This window comes from Montipora foliosa, chromosome 3 (assembly GCF_036669935.1).
Source record: "Montipora foliosa isolate CH-2021 chromosome 3, ASM3666993v2, whole genome shotgun sequence".
Classification (NCBI taxonomy): Eukaryota; Metazoa; Cnidaria; class Anthozoa; order Scleractinia; family Acroporidae; genus Montipora; species Montipora foliosa.
In genome coordinates this window covers 11,801,473-11,818,972 of record NC_090871.1, presented here as the reverse complement: position 1 = coordinate 11,818,972, position 17,500 = coordinate 11,801,473, and the positions used below count along the sequence as shown (strand labels likewise).

The 17,500-nt window shown below is 38.6% G+C and overlaps 1 protein-coding gene across 1 annotated transcript in view; it reads right to left on the bottom strand.

Annotated features, from left to right (window-relative positions):
• LOC137996770 (structural maintenance of chromosomes protein 6-like) overlaps window positions 1-17,500 on the bottom strand; it is a 42,660-nt gene that overhangs the window by 9,875 nt on the left and 15,285 nt on the right. Inside the window, exons 12-26 of the mRNA XM_068842355.1 lie at window positions 16,453-16,617; window positions 15,197-15,375; window positions 14,461-14,630; window positions 12,924-12,950; window positions 12,655-12,735; window positions 11,082-11,168; window positions 10,632-10,741; window positions 7,956-8,049; window positions 6,752-6,817; window positions 6,361-6,417; window positions 6,168-6,218; window positions 3,412-3,531; window positions 2,412-2,549; window positions 1,313-1,428; window positions 796-895 (exon numbers count right to left, since the gene is read on the bottom strand). Coding sequence (XP_068698456.1) covers window positions 796-895; window positions 1,313-1,428; window positions 2,412-2,549; window positions 3,412-3,531; window positions 6,168-6,218; window positions 6,361-6,417; window positions 6,752-6,817; window positions 7,956-8,049; window positions 10,632-10,741; window positions 11,082-11,168; window positions 12,655-12,735; window positions 12,924-12,950; window positions 14,461-14,630; window positions 15,197-15,375; window positions 16,453-16,617 — 1,561 coding nt within the window. The remainder of the gene's footprint in view (window positions 1-795; window positions 896-1,312; window positions 1,429-2,411; window positions 2,550-3,411; window positions 3,532-6,167; window positions 6,219-6,360; window positions 6,418-6,751; window positions 6,818-7,955; window positions 8,050-10,631; window positions 10,742-11,081; window positions 11,169-12,654; window positions 12,736-12,923; window positions 12,951-14,460; window positions 14,631-15,196; window positions 15,376-16,452; window positions 16,618-17,500) is intronic.

Sequence of the window (17,500 nt, the reverse complement as noted above, 5' to 3'; positions counted from 1 at the left end):
ACCCAAACCCGGACCACTCGAACTCGAGCACTGTAACAATGAGGTCACTGCGCCTTCCTTCCGGGAATATGAATCCGAAAAAATTTTGAGAAATTTTGGCATGTCGTCAATTGGCGGCTCCCATTGATAGTAAAATTTTCTGGCGTTTGCCTTTTTAAGTAATGATCCGTGTAAGGTGGATAACAATTTCCTTTGTTATGCGGCAACGGGGCTTTCCCCACATAGGAATGTTATCATTTTTACACAGAGAATGCATAAACCTATAGGAAAGCCGTTAACGCAATAAAATTCATTTACAGCCCACGTTGAAAGGGTGTTTTTTTGTGTTAAAAGATTTTGACCAATCACAAGAGTTGAAAACAAAAGCCAAGAAACGTTTACAATTTTACATGTTCCCCACATACGATTTCTGTGGAATTCATTTCAACTGAGACCAGATGAAAGATGGAAGATGGTTGGAAAGTAAGGATGAATATAATACTGCTTTTATGAAGTTTTGTTAACTTTTGCTGTTTAAGCCAATCAGAAGTAAGTACAGACAATAGGAAAGTTATCACCTTTTTGCATACCAATTGAATTCCAACATGTTCGTTGCCATTGTTGCTATCGTTCTTACCTGGACCGTTTCTTAAAAGGCAACGGGTTAGCATGTCGATTGAAGGTGAAGCAAATCTTTAAAAACAGGAGAGCAAAGCATTTTGTTGTCGTCTTGCGAAAAATTTGTTCGGCTGACGAAAATGACGGAATGGCTGATAATACTTATAACGCATCAAAGAACAAAGAGGACTGTCTTACCTTGCTATAGCGTTTCAGATTTTTCAGTGATTCCATGATACCCTTATAACGAGTTTTGGCATAAAAATATTCTCTTGTGATATCCTCATGTTTTCCTTTGCTATTAATATACAAAAAAATTCGCAGGGGGACATCAGCAGATTTACCCAGATCTATGTTACAAACTGGTCAATTCGCAGTTTGGATACAAAATAATCAGGTAAAGTTTGATGATATAAATTTGATACAGGGTAACATCCAAATTTTGATCTGTATCAGAATTTACAGGGGTACACGCTGGTTGTCTGTCTCACTCATGAATTATCAATGCGTTTACAACATATAGTTTAAATAACTTTTTGCAGATACGGCGGCCATTTCGCTTTCTATTGTTTTATATAGCTATTGTGGGATGCACAGGGGGGGCAAATAAATGTTAATTTGCGCCCTGAGCATCCCATGATGTCATTCGAAACAATAGCAATCAATATGGCCGCCGTATCTGCAAAAAGGTCTATTAGAATAGCCGTCTGCGTACTTTTTTTCTTCTGTCTGAATTCGTTTAGTCTTTTGAAGGATCTCAGATTCCAGGTTTTTCACAGTCCTTCTAGTATCAACTCGTTCACAAAACATCGCGGCTTGTTCAGTCTTTTCCTGCAAAAAAGACAACTATTTCTGAGCCCTCAATAATCACAACAGGAGAACAATGATTTAACCAATTATAGGGGTGTCTTTACTTACATTTTTTGCTTTGTTAGCAAAGGCTATCGTTTTCTAATCAGTCAGTCAAAAGTAAAGTACTGATTATTGAATGAGCTATCTCTGAAAATTTGAACGCGATATACCACATAATCTCTGAGTAATGATGTTTTACAAACAACGTATGGGATCACTGACGCTTTTGCCACTCAAGTATTAATCAGTCAGTTTTATGACTAACAACGGGCTTGCTATACAATACAATACATACTTAATTGACCTCTCCCCATAGGGGCTTTTCAGGGCCAATGATAACGAAACAACAGAACAGAACAACAATTGTTAAGAATCCCAACTGGCCGGAGGCAAACCAGTTGGCTATTTACAAGTGCAGCTGGCAAGTTGAACCAGGGACTACCAGGATCAAATTCAACGAGTGGTCAGAGCCGGTCTTGAACCCGGGATCTCCGGATCTCAAGGCAAGCGCCCTACCCACCAGGCCACACGGCCTCCATCACTGTTATCAAAAGCTACAAGGCAAAAGTTCTAAAGCGCTTCACAATAAAAGAGACAAAAATAAAGAAAGCTAACATAACGTAAGAAATAAAATATTGTTTAGAAAGAGAAGTTTTCAGAGTTGACTTAAAAGTACTGACACTAGAACTACGCTTGATACAACTAGGAAGACAGTTCCATAACTTGGGAGCACATACAGAAAAAGCTCGTTCTCCATACGTTTTAAACAATTTGACGTCGGAAAAGATTACCCTATAGTTTCTAGACCACTTTTAAGGGTTATTTACGGGAAGAAAACACATACAAACACATTACATACCAAAGCTGACACAAACCCTGGGTGCTTTGCTGATGGAGAGCTACAGTGAATGCTAAATTGTTGTTGTGAGCACTTTGAAGTAAGAACTTTATCATCAACTTACCTGCACTAGCTTCCTCATAACCATGTGCTCTTTTTCTGCTTTCTTGATCAAATCCTGAAGTTCTTTTAGTCGTGTTTCGAAGTGTTTCCTATGGCTCTTTTGGGTCTCGATTTTGACTTCAATATCATGTTGTTGATTCTGAGGAAGTCAAAATAATTATGACCTTCAGGAACCATGATAACCACCAATACAACAGGCCCCAGTTTTTCAAAAGGTATATAACGCTATCCACCGTTTGTACAACTGGGGCCAGGAATAAAACTTGCAATATAAAACAACATAACTTGCATTTTATTCACGACGTGAAAAAACAGAACAGAGACGAAAATTTCATCTTGAAAAGGAAGCAAGGATTATACATTCAACATTCCGTTAGAAAAATACAAAAAAATGTAGAATTTTTAATTCTCTCCTAATAGGCGAGCAGCTTTTGGAGCAGGGCCCAGTTCCTCAAAAGCCGATTAACGATAATCTAAGATTAAAAATTAACCAAGCTGTTCATTTCTCTACTCCCAAATGCTGTTCAACGCAGATTTTCGGCAGGACTTTAAATGAGAAGACGTCATTCTTGAAAAACAAAAATAAGCAAAAAAAAACTTTCACCAAAAAGTTGAAAACGTGAAACAGAAGTTTACGCTAATCCTGGATTAAGTTAATCGGCTTTCGAGGAACCGGGCCCAGGAGTTTTACTAGCTCCGTCCTTTAAAACTTAAATATCTCTTTCGACTTTCCCCTGATCTTTGTAACTTTCGCTTCAAATACCTGTAAAATTGAGTACTGACAAAGTAGGGGGGTTGTTTATTTTGGAATTTAAATTGTACAATAAAAACATCGATCCTTCACAACCGCAAGGAAAATTCAAGGGCCTTTAAGGGTACAAATTATCCAATTTATGGATAACTAAACACCGTATAAGGGAATTTCTAATATGAAAACAGATCACAAAATGCATGGAGTTTTCAGGTGAGGAAATAAAGGCAAAGGACCACAGCAATCTCACCCTGTAAGCTTCAGCCTTCTCTAACAAACTTTGAGTCTTTTCTTTATGCTGTTGTTCTTTAAGCTGTTGTTTGCTCATAGCATCTTGCACCTTTTCCACCTCTTCCTCAAGCTCAGCATTCTGCAGAAAAGAACAGTTGTTGAAGATTTCTCAACATGAAACTTGATTAGGGTCAAGTGGCTTACAAGCCTACCATGGTTAAAACAATCCATGACTTTTGCGCAGTTGAGGTGGACGGTACATTAAATCTTCAAAATATATAAACTTTGGTTTTGAATAAAATGAGATTTTACTGCCCAGTCAGTAAAATACGGTTAATGGAACGTGGCCGTAGTAAAAGGGCTATTCATGTCGCGATGGTTATTTTCGAGTTCTTTGTAGTAGGTCTTTCAAGGTCATAAAATCAATGATTTTGTTATAAATAAAATAAGGACATAAAGACTTTGTTCCTAGATCTCAGATTATTACGTACACCTGCACTGGCCAAATCTGTTAAGACCTCATTCATTACTGCTAAAGAGCACGTGTAATACCTGCTATATAGTAGAACCTGCGCAACTGGCTACGGGGTCTAGCTATAAAAGCCGCAGTTAGTCGTCCAAGGTTCACTTGGCAGTTTGTCTCTCATAGTAAACCAACTAGCTGTTTGCAATTTGTTAAAGTCGCCCTCCCCCCCTCCCTCCCTTTGGAGATGGGTTGGATATATCGCTTTGCCTTTCATTAAAATCTGGTCACTCCTGCGTGGTGTGGTTAAGTCTGCGCAGTGACTTCCCCAAAGCTTGTTGGCTCGTTTGCCTTTGTACATTGCTTGCTAACCAATACTCTTGTCCGATCCAGCACGTGCTGTTTACCACTTAGCTCGTAGTGCTGGGGAGATAAGTGAAGTTTTTCTGTCACGCAATCCGGAAGTCGCATAGGCTAACCAGCCGCAAGGCAATCTTCCTCTCAAAAACGCCAATACATCTGTTGTCCGGTTTTATGGCGCCTTGCGTTACGCGTTCAAAAGGTAATTATGTTGATACCAAGGAACAGTGACATTAATGAACTTTTGCTTAAGCTGTCAAATTTCATGTTCATTAAAGCGAAAGTTATTCCACGAGATTACATCTCTGGGCAGGAAAGTCAACCGTATACCTAGAAACAAATCTAGATACAAGCAAGCAGATGTCTTGCCTAAGGAACAATGGTAATGTCATTCAGTCAGGTGTACTGCTAGCGTGTTGTGTAAACGTTGTTTAAACGTGACCTTTACTGTTTACAGCAGAGTCTCGTACTGCATAATTGCATTTGTCTTTAGTCTCATCGTTCTGTTTTATTTGTCCTTTTTTTTTCTTTTTTTTCTGTTTTTGAAAATACTTCTCAGAAGACACATCTGTTTAAAAAAAACCGGCCATACTTAGTATTTTACTCTGTCTAACGCCAGACGATTTTACTCAACAATGGGGAACCTCCAGGAGTCAATGGGTTAATGTCGAGTTTATTCAGGAACTGTTTTGGGACATTCCAAACTGTGCACATGTAGGTCATTTGAGATCTGATAAAAGACAGTCACAGGGTTCTGGATTTTAAAAGGAATGCTAAAGAGCAGTTTACCCATCTCAGCGCACTTATTTTAAGCTTGTTGTATTCACGCTAACCCTAACCTGTTTGGCCAGTGCTGATTTTTGGCACAATGGTTGTAGTAGCCGAGTAGTTTGAAAGACTTGTAACCTTTAGCGTACATAGAGCGGTTTTCAAATGAGTGTCGTAAAACCAAAACCAAAGTAATTACTTTGGCCAATCAAAAATGACGGAGACAATCCAGTAAACCAATCGAAACTCGAAGAAATTACACGTAGCCGACACAAAGCACGGGAAAATGTGCACGCGCGAGCCACGATTGGTTTTGGTGTCACTTCTGATTGGTTGAAAAAGTGGCGCGAGAACTTTGAACCAATCACTGAGTGAAGTAATCATAAAACCAAAGTAATTCGCCAATTTCTTTCGATACTCAATTGAAAACCGCTCTATCCTCGGATAACAGCATTAAGGATTTTTCTCGGTATATTAGCATTTGTTATTCCTAAAGGCCTAATAAGCCTCATTTTCACCCGAGTTCAAATAAAGTCATCAACATCATAACAATTCAGGTAGGCCATCATAGCAACAGCTTTAATAAAAAAAACTTAAACATACCAAACTTGCAATAGAAAAGGAAACTACGCCACTGATCATGCGTAAGCGACTCACAAGATCCCATTTCCTTCGGAAAGTTAATAATTAACAATTATTCGCCAAAGGCGAAGTGATTATCGGTGAATATTCACCAATAACCACTGATCCTGAGGCGAACAATTGTTTTAGTATAAATACACAGGTGATGATTTCAAAAAAGAGAAAAAAAAATTCAACGTGAAATCATCTTCACTGACAGTGGCAAAACAACTACTGGCAGCCATTTTGTCCGTCGAGGTGATTATCGGCTGATAATACGAGATAGCGAGCCAAGGAGAGCGCGCGATTTTGTATAATCACCCGTGTATTTATACTAATACTCCTTAATGCTGTACAGTGAGGTTGTTCTATAGAATTAAATAACTCTGAATGACAATAATTCCTAATGTACACTGGGAATTACATTCGCGTAAAGCTACGGCAATTCAAACCTTATGACTAGCCAGTTATTGAATTTATCAAATCCCTTTAACTCCCTAGGTATTTCAAGAATTATACAAACTGAAAAAGCCTGCTACATGTAGGATTACAGATTTCTGTACCTGTAACTCCAAGTCTTCCAGAAGCTGTGTGTAATGTTCAACCTCTTCCTCCTGGCAACAAAAATTTGAACAAGATACTGTGGCTCAACAATATTAATATTTTGGTGTACGAATATATAAATTCTACATTTTTCTCATAAAATAACATTATTGGAGATGCACTTTCAGTTTCCTATATAGATTGCTTACTAACCAAAGTTGTCACATCTGGAAGGACTTCTTCCTCATAATTTTCAAGTTCTGTTATTTCCTGTTTAGAGACAATTATTAGTATTGTAAGTCAAAATGTCATTACCATTCCACATTTCAGTCACGGCAGTGCACAATGCCTACGTCATTCAATATTATGAATTCTTATTTAGCCCAATTTCACAGGTCTCATAGTGATCTTGAGTGACGTCCCTTGAAGGAGCACTAAGCGTTAGTTTTGTTTTGTAGATTGAATACAATTTGCAAAATACATATATTTAACAAACAAGATAGTTTGAACACAAGTACAGTTGCAAGCCTTGGAGGAAAAAACAAAACAAAATAAACACATGGGAATAACGTTCTGCCAAGTAATTCAAAAACTGAAACCTTACCCCTAGACATTTGTTGACTGCTTCCTGTTCACGAAATGCCTTTTGCTTTGTCTTTTGAAGCTCTTTCTGAAAGAAAATTTTAAGTACCAACAGCACCAATAATGGGTGAAAAAGACTTGAGTTCCTATCCATTTGATTGCAAAAATCAGCGATATTACACGACGTTTCGAAGATATCTTGACTTCATTTTCAAGTGATAAATGTAATGGTAGTTTCAAGTTTAAATTAAGTTGTTGTTTATAACGTCAGCCAACGAATTTGTCTGATTGTGTGTTCAACTTTGGCTTCCTGTCATGGATGAAAACCATTTTGCGGATTGGACAGCCAAGCTTTCCCTGACATTTCTTCAAAATGGAGAACTGCTTCAAAAGCTCGGGGTTTGAAATTCCCTGGCAACCTTTCACATGTGCACTAACGGCGGAGGTTCAATTCGCTGATGGAGATGAGTAGTGTAGCTGATATAATCTGTATCACACAGGTCACATTTAAACTGATAAACAACGCATCGTCGGCTAACGATGGGTCGTTTCCTCTTGTGGCCCCAGTCGTCGAAGGGTGGATAATGCTATCCACTGGATAAATCACTTTTCATTGGATAACGCCATGGGTTTTGCTAGTGTTTATCGGCTGGATAGTGATTCATCCGGTGGATAGCGTTATCCACCTTTTGAACAACCGAGGCCTGAAGTTTAAGCTGCTCGCCAATTTTTGGAACTCGTGAATACTGATTGTATTGGGTAGCCAATGTTGTTGCTAAGATCTTTAGGCTGTTTATGAACAGAGTCCGCAGATCTCTGATCTTTGAAAGGTAGCACAACTGGAACGATGTTTTCCTGTGACATTGCGTTGGTGCACAGGTGAAAGGTTGCAACAGAATTTCAAACCCCAAGCTTTTGAAACAGTTCTCCAGAAATGTCAGGGAAAGCTTGAGTGTCTAATCCGCAAAATGCGTTTCATCCGTGAGAGGAAGCCAAAGTTGAACACACAATCAGACTCAATTCGCGGCCTAGTAATGAAGGGGAATGGATATGATACTCGGTTGACATCACAAACTACTTTCCGTTGCTGTGTTTAACTTTCTAATCCCAGCAAGGGGATATTTTTCTGCTTATAATAAGAACATATATGCTGGATGTCCATTGAACTGGTCAATTTCATGTCATAGATAGTATAAATTATTCGCATCATTTAGTGTGAGACATACCAAATTTTCTCGGATGGTTCTATCCACTTCACTCAGATTATCCTGACATTGCTGCCTTAGCTGTATTTTATGCTCAATCTCTTGCTCAAGACGCCTTAAAAAGAAGAAAACATGAACATTTTTTTTTTGGAATAATCTCTTTATTCAAGTCTAAAGGACACATAACTGAGAAAAGGCTTAAAGGAGATAAAATCAATTTGCTTTCTCTTTATGAGAGAAACTTGAGAAAAACCTGTGTGATCTGAGAGCAGAGAACACACATATGGCACCAGGTTTAACCCACAGGGTTTTCTTCAAGGTTTTAAGTAGCTGGAGTTTTTTGCAAAGTAGACAGTTGTTGGTCCGGGGGCATGCTCTCCCGGAAAATTTTTTAACACTGAATGCCGGAAAATGCATTTCCTGGCATTTTGGGCCATGAAACTCAGACATAGAGGGATGAATCAAGCTGCAATTATACTATGAAAACCATGTTACTCAAAGAAAGACGAAGCGACATATCAATAATACAACCCTATAAACAAAAAGTGGAGTGATATTTTTTGTATCTTTTTGGTGGTTTTGCTGGAGCTAACGAGCCTGGCAAATATTGCCACTTAACAACTTGTAAACATGGCACATACTTGAAGGACAAGACCAGCAAAGGCTTCTAATTGGTTGTTAAATAAAGAAGCTGATTGGAGGATACTAATTGGCCAATGGCGTAAAGGATGTTTCGATCCTGTTGAGGTGTGTAGATGACACATTCGTTCCATTGTGTAATTAGCGGGAAAATATGCTTGCGGAACTTGTTTGTAGTAATTTCGAAATTTGAAAATTACTCCAGCGGTTTAAGAGTGATGTAGTTTTTTTCCGAAGAGTTTAGGAGTTCCGTAAAGCAGTGAGAGTTGATCAAGAGTGACGTTGGATAAAGATCCGTTGTCATGTTGAAGCGTAGAGATGCCCTCGAGAGGACGAGCACTTACGCGGGCAAGTAGGATTTAACTCCGAGGAGCGTTACGTTCACGTGTTTAAATAAAGTCTACGAGTCCTCAGCTTCTACGTTCGCTATAAATGATCAACTGAAAGGTTCGAAGTAAAAACGAAGGAGCGGTTAGTGAATGATCAGGGGCTAGTTTTGTTTCGTCGGTTGAGTTGTGGTAAGAGAGTAAGAGATGCGTGAACGCAGGCGGAGCATGTTGCTAGCAGAACATCATATGTAAATTTCCTTCTGGTTTGAGAACAAACCTTTTGAAAGTGCTTCTTTGTTTACAAGTTGTTTTATGATGACAAAGTAAGTTTTGCGCGGACTAAACGTCCTTGAGTGATTTTTCCTTCCTGTAAGATACAACCGGTGGCTGTTTAAAGATATCGAAATCCAATATGGCGGACAACAAATCATATTGTTCCTACTTTCCCGCCACCGCAGCAAGATTTTTTCAAAACGAAAGTCTCAAGCATAACGTTTTTAAACTGCCCTTGAGTCAGAAGTCTTTTGTGTGTTTTCAGAAAAGATAGGCACTGCAAATTTTTATTTTTATTGAGCCCGAGTAGTTTAGACCTCATAAACATCATCTCCTCTACATGTCTTGACTCTTCAAACAATGAAAGTAGCCGGCGAAACCTGATAGAGAAGCCGGCGAACTTCGCCGGCTGCCGGCTCTTATATACAGCCCTGAACCCAGGTAAGCACCCTCCACTGACCCTGCTCTACTCCTACAGCAAATGTTTTGGATAATTTCAGTGGGCATCATAACAAAAATGGAAAGCAAAATTTGGTTGTATCAAATTAGTTGATCAAGGTAAATTAGCCGGCATAAGACAAACAAGCGTTAGCCCTTTTTATTGTCACAATGAATGGACTGAATTGCTCTGAATAGCTCTGGTGAAGCGATAAGGCTCGAAACATCAGCTCACAAATCTTTCTTATGGTGGTTAGTATAGACTATACCTTAAATAGTATTTAGATGAATGCCCTAATATTGTGAGCAACTGTTTATGTTACCATAATTCTATTATAGGTGTGTAAGACAATAGTGACAAGGAGTGATAACCAAATGTACAAAGAATGATTGAACGTCAATTAAGGTGATTTGCTTCTGATAAAAATGAAGTTAAATGCAATTTAACTTCATTAACTAGGAGCGACTGCAGGTTTGTTATATTTCTGCATGTTTCCAATTCCTTGTGCTTTGGGTAGTAGAGCTTATTATATGTGTGGCAGGAGGAACGAGCATTTTGTGTGGTATGTTTAGCGGTTTTCCCCTCCCTTCCCCATCCCCTCCCCCCCACACCCCTCAACTTTCCACTGTTTATCAGTGTGGCAGGTGCCTGTCTTCGTGGGGGCGTGGGTACTCATGGCTGGGTTGTCAGGTTTTGCCAACCATCAGTGCAGTCTCCATCCGGGAGACAAGCAGTAAATTGTGATGAATTTGTGGGTAGAAGATACAGAAGGGTGAATTTAACTATGAAACCTATTGAAACAAGTCACAACTTAAAAGAACACTTTGAATATTGCCATTTCCGAGAGAAGACTTTTGACCTTTTGTTAAAAAAAAAAAAACAAAACATGCAAACTGGAAAACTTTTATATGTGGCTTTTAAGGTTACACTGAAATGATCATGAAAATCAGGATCTTCAAAATGAAAAGAGCTCACGTGCCAACAAAGTTATTTTCCAATTTGTGCAGTTTTTTTCACCTGATATCCTGTTCAATGTCCTTCTTTAAATACTTGGCCTCTGTGGCCGTGGATGCATAAGATTTGGCTGTCTTTCCTCCAAACAGTTGATCTCCATTTATGGCGTAAGCCTAAAAAGAAGAATACAAACATTTTAAGACAAGGGATCAGTGTAAAGGGATTAACCTAACCACCCCTAGCACTGACTGCCTCCTATATCCTGAAGTAGGTAGTGGGCGTTCAGACCTTAAGAGGTACTTTATTACTATTATCAAATTAACTCAGTGTACACATTTGGTGCATTTCTAGCAACTCTGTGCCTGACAGTTGAGTCTAGCAACAAATTACTTGTTTGTAGGTGTGTGAGGGGACACAAAGGGGGTAAAATGAATGTTTGCTTGGAATTCTTGCCGATACCTCCACCTCTTTATGTGCTTGCCATGGTGTCTCTTTGAATTATTTTAGGCTTACCATTCTTGCTTTCGGTGGAGGTCTGTAGAACATAACATCACGGGCTACTTTTGGATCTTCAATCAGCAAGATCGACTCAACGCCAACCTATTGTAGGTGAGAAATTTCAATTCAAAATCCACTGCACTGCAACCCTGCTCGGATAGCCAAATTTTTATATATGGGACTGGAAGATTGTGCAATTTGAGTTGTACAAAATGGACAAAATTATTGTCACTGTGTGTTCGCGCACCAGTGGCTCAGTTGGTTGAGCACCGGGCTGTCACGCGGGAGGTCGTGAGTTCAACTCCGGCCAGACCAACACTCAGGGTCTTTAAATAACAGATGAGAAAGTGCTGCCTTTGTAATTACATCTGCAAACGGTTAGACTCTCTAGTCTTCTCGGATAAGGACGATAAGCCGGAGGTCCCGTCTCACAACCCTTCAATGTTCATAATCCTGTGGGACGTAAAAGAACCTGCACACTTGTCGCAAAGAGTAGGGCATGTAGTTCCCGGTGTTGTGGTCTGTCTTCTGTGATGTATCATGATTGGAAGGGTAAATGCTCGGAGATATTAGCTAAACCAAGCTACTCTAAAAATCCGAGGGTAAATAAAGATATATGATACGATGATATGATTCTGACAGCGTCTGAAGTTTTTCAACCACATGTTTAATTCGACTTCGAAATAAAAGAGTAGAATCAAGTCCATAGGAAAGCTAAATTAGTTAGTATAAGCAGGGAATTCAGAATAACCGGGTTTAAATTAAGCTTAGTAAAACGACGGGGGCAAAACCATGGGAAATGAACCTTAGCTCAGTGGGAGGTAAAAGGAAAGGAAAGGAAAGGAAAGTCACTTTATTTAAGTGTCTAATCTTCTAGCGCTGTAGAGCACTAATCAGGGACACTGTAAATTGCAATTAACAAGTTAATGCAAATTAAATCAAATTTTGGTTTTTAAGGAGAGGGGAAAACCGGAGTACCCAGAGAAAAACCTCTCGGTGCAGAGTAGAGAACCAACAAACTCAACCCACATATGACGCCGAGTCTGGGAATCGAACCCAGGCCACATTGGTGGGAGGCGAGTGCTCTCACCACTGCGCCATCCCTGAATGTTGAAGTAACCAATTTCAAATAATGGGCATCAACTGTAAATACAATTGTTCAGACACTAGTGAAGTATAGCGAATGTACATGACTTTGTAGCACCCAGGCTTTTGGTTTGCATTTGGTTTGTTTGTGGAATGGGATGGATGATTTTCTAAGAGTTCTACTTATGCAAGATTATTACCACCCACACAAGAAATGAATTTAATGGGAGGGATGATTTCCTAAGAGTTCTACTTATGCAAGATTATTACCACCCACACAACAAAGCACATACAGGACCTTTTCACTTTTGAGACTTCTCAATAACAGTTATGATGTGATGTATGTTTAAATTTGTACAACGTACGTATTGCAGGTAATGATTAAGTACACAGAAAATAATTGTATTCATTTTATCTAGATGTGGGTTCCATTGTAATACATCATGTTAATTTAGCAGGTTACTTCTAAAATTAGAGACAACAAATTGCTCATATACTGTACCTGATCAATAAGACAGTTTGCTATGACAGGATTGTCCATTGTCAGCATGTCAAGAACTGTCGGAAACTCACACCTGGGTGTCTGTAACCAAAACATTTGGCACAACATAAAAAATCAATAACCTGTATAGGCACGAAGGATACTATTACTAAAATATTTCCTTACCTGTCACAGCTAGGTGCTTGTTTTAAGCTGACAGAAATCTCATTTTAATGATTGTTTTATTGTTATGTGTTATGCAAGAAATGAATTTAATGCTTTGCACTTACATTAGCTGAGACATCATGGACTTCATTCTAAATAAGAAAAAAAAAACCAAACAAATTACAATTATTTTGCTGTGTTTAATTCTTTCACAGAGTGACTTTTCCTTTTCTGGCAAGCCAATTTAACTTCAATGTATGTTGTTCCATGTCCTAAAAAATTCTAACTAGTACGAGTATGAGTGACTTAAAAAGTCAATGCAAGAAGGAACCAATTAAGTAAACTGATGTTACAACCCTCATGAAGAGGGCTTACTGTAATTTGCGAAACGAAATGGAACGAAACGAAATGAAAATCTGTAGTTTGCGAAATGAGAATCTGTAGTTTGCGATCTTATAGATCGTCTCTATAAGAGTAATGACACTTATCAATACAAAATGTGTTGGCGTCAAGGCATATAAAAGGGGAAGAGGTCTTGCTGCCGGTTGCTGTCCGTCCATTTTAAACAACAATTAATGCCAAACAAAATGCACTCAACTGGCCATTCCGAAATTCAGCAGGGAACTGGGGCGAGTTTCAAATTTTAACTAATCGATGAACTGACACCACCACATGAAAGATCATGTTAAGATTAGTCATTTGACCAAGTATGATGCTTTATAGGTGAACGGAGACCAAGTCATGAACCTTGAAATACGGTTCAAAATCCATACAAACGTCTCTAATTTTGACAAAGCGTCCCCCAAAACCATATAAACTCTATTTTTTTTTTATCAGTTTAGTGACAACTGTAAAATCCTGTCATGTACCTACAATTTGAAAGAAGCTGCAATGAAAATCGCTATGTTTGCCCATGTTAAAGAGTATCACGGAAATCATAAAAATTTTTAGAGTTTATATGGTTTTGGGGGACGCTGTATCAAAATTAGAGACGCATGTATGGATTTTGAACCATGTTTCAAGGTCCATAACTTGGTCTCTGGTTACCCTAAAAGCACCATACTTAGCCAAATGACCAATCTCAACATGATCTTTCATATGGTAGTGTCAGTTTATCAATTAGTTAAATTTGAAACTCGCCCCACTTCCCTGCTGAATTTCGGAACGGCCAATATTGTGGTTTAGTAGACTACCATGGCAAGAGTACAGCCATCTAATATAAACATGCCATAATGTCTTTAAATGATTTTAATTTACAGTAAATGCCCAAATTTTACAATTAAGAGAGTGCTCCTTTTTAAAATAATTAATTGGTCAAACAAACGAGATTTTTTCATTGTTTAAAGCAATAACAGTACCTGGCTCTTTTGGCCTGTATTGATATTCTAGACAACAAGCAACTTTTTTTAGGTTTACTCAACCTTATGCAATAATTCCAATAAAGGCAATTGCTCGTCATTGTTGTACACCTACATGTGGGGATACTTTTTCAGTATTAGGCCAAATGTTATGCTTTAAGTTTATGTCTCCTGGGAGTGAGACTTCTGTCTAATGCCAGACGATTTTCTTGTCAATGGTGCACAGTCTTTGTTTTTGCAGTATTGTATTTCTTTATGATGACTGGGATGCTTTTGAAATTGCAACTTGTTATTCTATACAAACCAGGAATCTGCTGACAATTATTGATGGAACCCTATCAGAGCATTGCCTGAGAAGCTGCACAAGAAGTTGTTGATCGTGGTTGTCATGGCAACAGAATGCCCATCCAAGTGCTTTGAGACATGATTCTACAGCTAAAGCAAATCTTTGGTCCTTTAGAGCTATGTGGGCCCCTTTGAAAACAAAAAAAAAATCAAATATTTAACCTAAAACTCAATGTAAAAATAAATTTTGTTCAAACGAATGAGCTAAAACAAAGGCGTTTTTTAATTATTTAATTTATTTCATTCATTTATACAGCAACAAACAATTCCCATAGAGGGTAAAAAGAGGGCATGCAGGGTTCTCCCTAGTTTTCAGCGCAACAGGTATGGCACCTTTTCAAGCCGGTAAAGCAATTGGTTAATGTTGGACGTTCTGCAAAGGATAAGCGACTTCTGAGCGTTTGCAGGCGGAAGTGCTCTTACAAGTGGTAAATTTACCGGTTACTGCCTGATAAGGAGAACCCTGGCATGGCTTGCATTGACCTCCAAAGGATCAGAGAGCAAAACAGAGAACAGAGGAAAACAAGAATGTGAACAACATTTATCACCATACGAAGTAGTTTATACAAATTAAATGCAAGTGAGGCTGAAAAAACTGAAAACAAAAGGGGAAAGATTTGCCTGCAAAATTTTGCACAATATGGCCTTAAGACCATATTAAAAGTTCAGTGCATTGAAAAAAACCATTACCATACCAATAGGACCAACAGGTGCATGATGGAACCTCCCTTGCTGCACTGCTTGCTCTATCTTTTTCCGCAGCTCAGGTTGCCAAGCCCCAAACAACTTCAGTTTGTTCTGACGACTTCCTTGTAGATCTCTTAACTGCCGTTGGGCAGCCTCAACTCGCTGACTGGCATCCTTCAAATCTGTTCTAAAAGAATAATTATTTATTACAATAACATTAAAACAAGTAATAATATTATTCTCTTGTTCACATTTTGTGCCCAGAAGACGAAGATTCGGCAAGAAGGTTAATTGAAAATTTAACTCCATCGTCAGTTGTGTATGCTGAAAACGTAGATTTAGCCATATTACCGAAGGACCTCCTTGGAACTAGCTTGATATTGATAACATATTGATAATTTGAAATTTGCATGGAACCTCCAAAAAGCAACCTGTACCCTTAACGTAAAGTGGGTTGGAGAACTTGTCCCCTCTGTTAGAAAGCGAACACCTGCAAAATTGACTGTGCTGCTTTTGTTTTGTGCTACTTAATAATTATGACTTTCCTTGCATGCAAAGTTGGCGACCAAATTTTCCCCACTATTTGCCAACTGGCACCTGAGCAAAAAAGTTAATTTCAAGTCCTGTTCCTTCATCTTGTCAAGGAAATTGATACTCCAGAGCAGTGTTGCATCCAGGTTTTACTGGGTAGGGGTCCTCTCCTTTGCCAAATATTTAAAGGGTCCATACCAGAATTTTGGGGGTCCTATCATAAATATTGACATTTATCACCTCATTATTAAATTTTGTGATGAATTTTAATAATGTTGGTGGCTGAAATTCTGTGAAACACTATCAACAACAATAATTATCTTCAGGATTTGAAAATGACGCGAATACATTTTACTTCTAAGTTATACTGACGCTAAAAGTGAAAATACACCAACCATGATTCTCTCTTTGTTATACCAATTCAAGATTGATCAATCAACGTTAAGTATGTGAAAAATAGCGCCATTGTTAATATAAATATAGTGAGCGCGTGGTTGCGCTTTCAATTTACAAATTTGCATATATTACAAGCATGAAATTTGTGCGTCCACAAAGACCCCTTCTTAGCATTTTAGGACGTCCAAATGCAAAATATTGCGTCCCAGGACGCAATGACGCGCTCTGGATGCAACACTGCTAGAGGTAAATTTAGCTTAGCTTATACTGCCATACTGTGGCAAGTCGGCAAGAATTTTGAGACCAGTGGTGACTATTCCATATAATTGCATCTTACTTCAGTTGATAAGTCCTTTCTTTGGCCCTGTTTTTGGCTTGCTCAAGCTGCCCATAATGGTGGTTAGTGGTTGACAGTTGACTTTCCCATGCTTTGAGTTCATCTCTCTTCTGTTGCAGTGCACCCTGCCTTTGCTGCCTCTCAGATTCAAGGTCACGCATGGCTCTACAAAAATAACGATTACGATGTAGTGAGTCAGCACTCACATGATCTTAAACATGATAATTACCAACAGAAGCTAGTACAGAAGCAGGAAATAAGATTAATGATCAGCAATCACCTTGCTCCAACAAGTTTCCAGTGACTCAATGGCAAAGCATCCAAACTTATAGTAATTATTGGAAGCATAGTTCATATAGATGGACTGGTTATGAAACTCTGGAGACTACAAAAGCAACATTGTGCTTCATGTTAAGACCATGCACAATCCTTTGTCCTCAGTTCACAAACTGAGTTTTGGCTGTCTTTTAAGGGGAAAACAAAGAATACAAAACAATGCTGCATGAAGCAGAAATGAAACCTATTTGAAGTTGTGTCCTAAAGCATGCAGCTGCTTGAAGGGGTATAGCTGTTGGCTGGCATCTTAGATCAGGGCTTGAAACTGCGACCAATACAGTCGCATTTGTGACTGAAAATCTTCCATATTTGAGACTTGTTTTCACCTTTGCTCTTTGCAAACAAAAGGGTTAGCAGGTGCCACTTTGCTGCTACTTTTGCTGAAATAAGTAAAGAAAATTATTTTGTTTCTCGCCGTGAAGTTTCTTTCAATCTGAAGATAGCATAATTGTTGTGTAATTTAGCTGCAATGTTACGTGCACAACTCCATTCCTTCAATCATTCGCCATTTTCAGTGCTTTCTTACACACAAGTATTACGGGCTCACATTTTGTTTTGCTAAACCACTGACAACACAATGCAGCACAATGATTTTGCAACTAAAATTTGTGAAATGGCGACTAAATGTTCGTATCTTGTCGCAAAATTGCAACTGAATTTTTTTTGTTAATTTCAAGCCCTGTTGATCCTTATATATTGGGCCAAAAACATA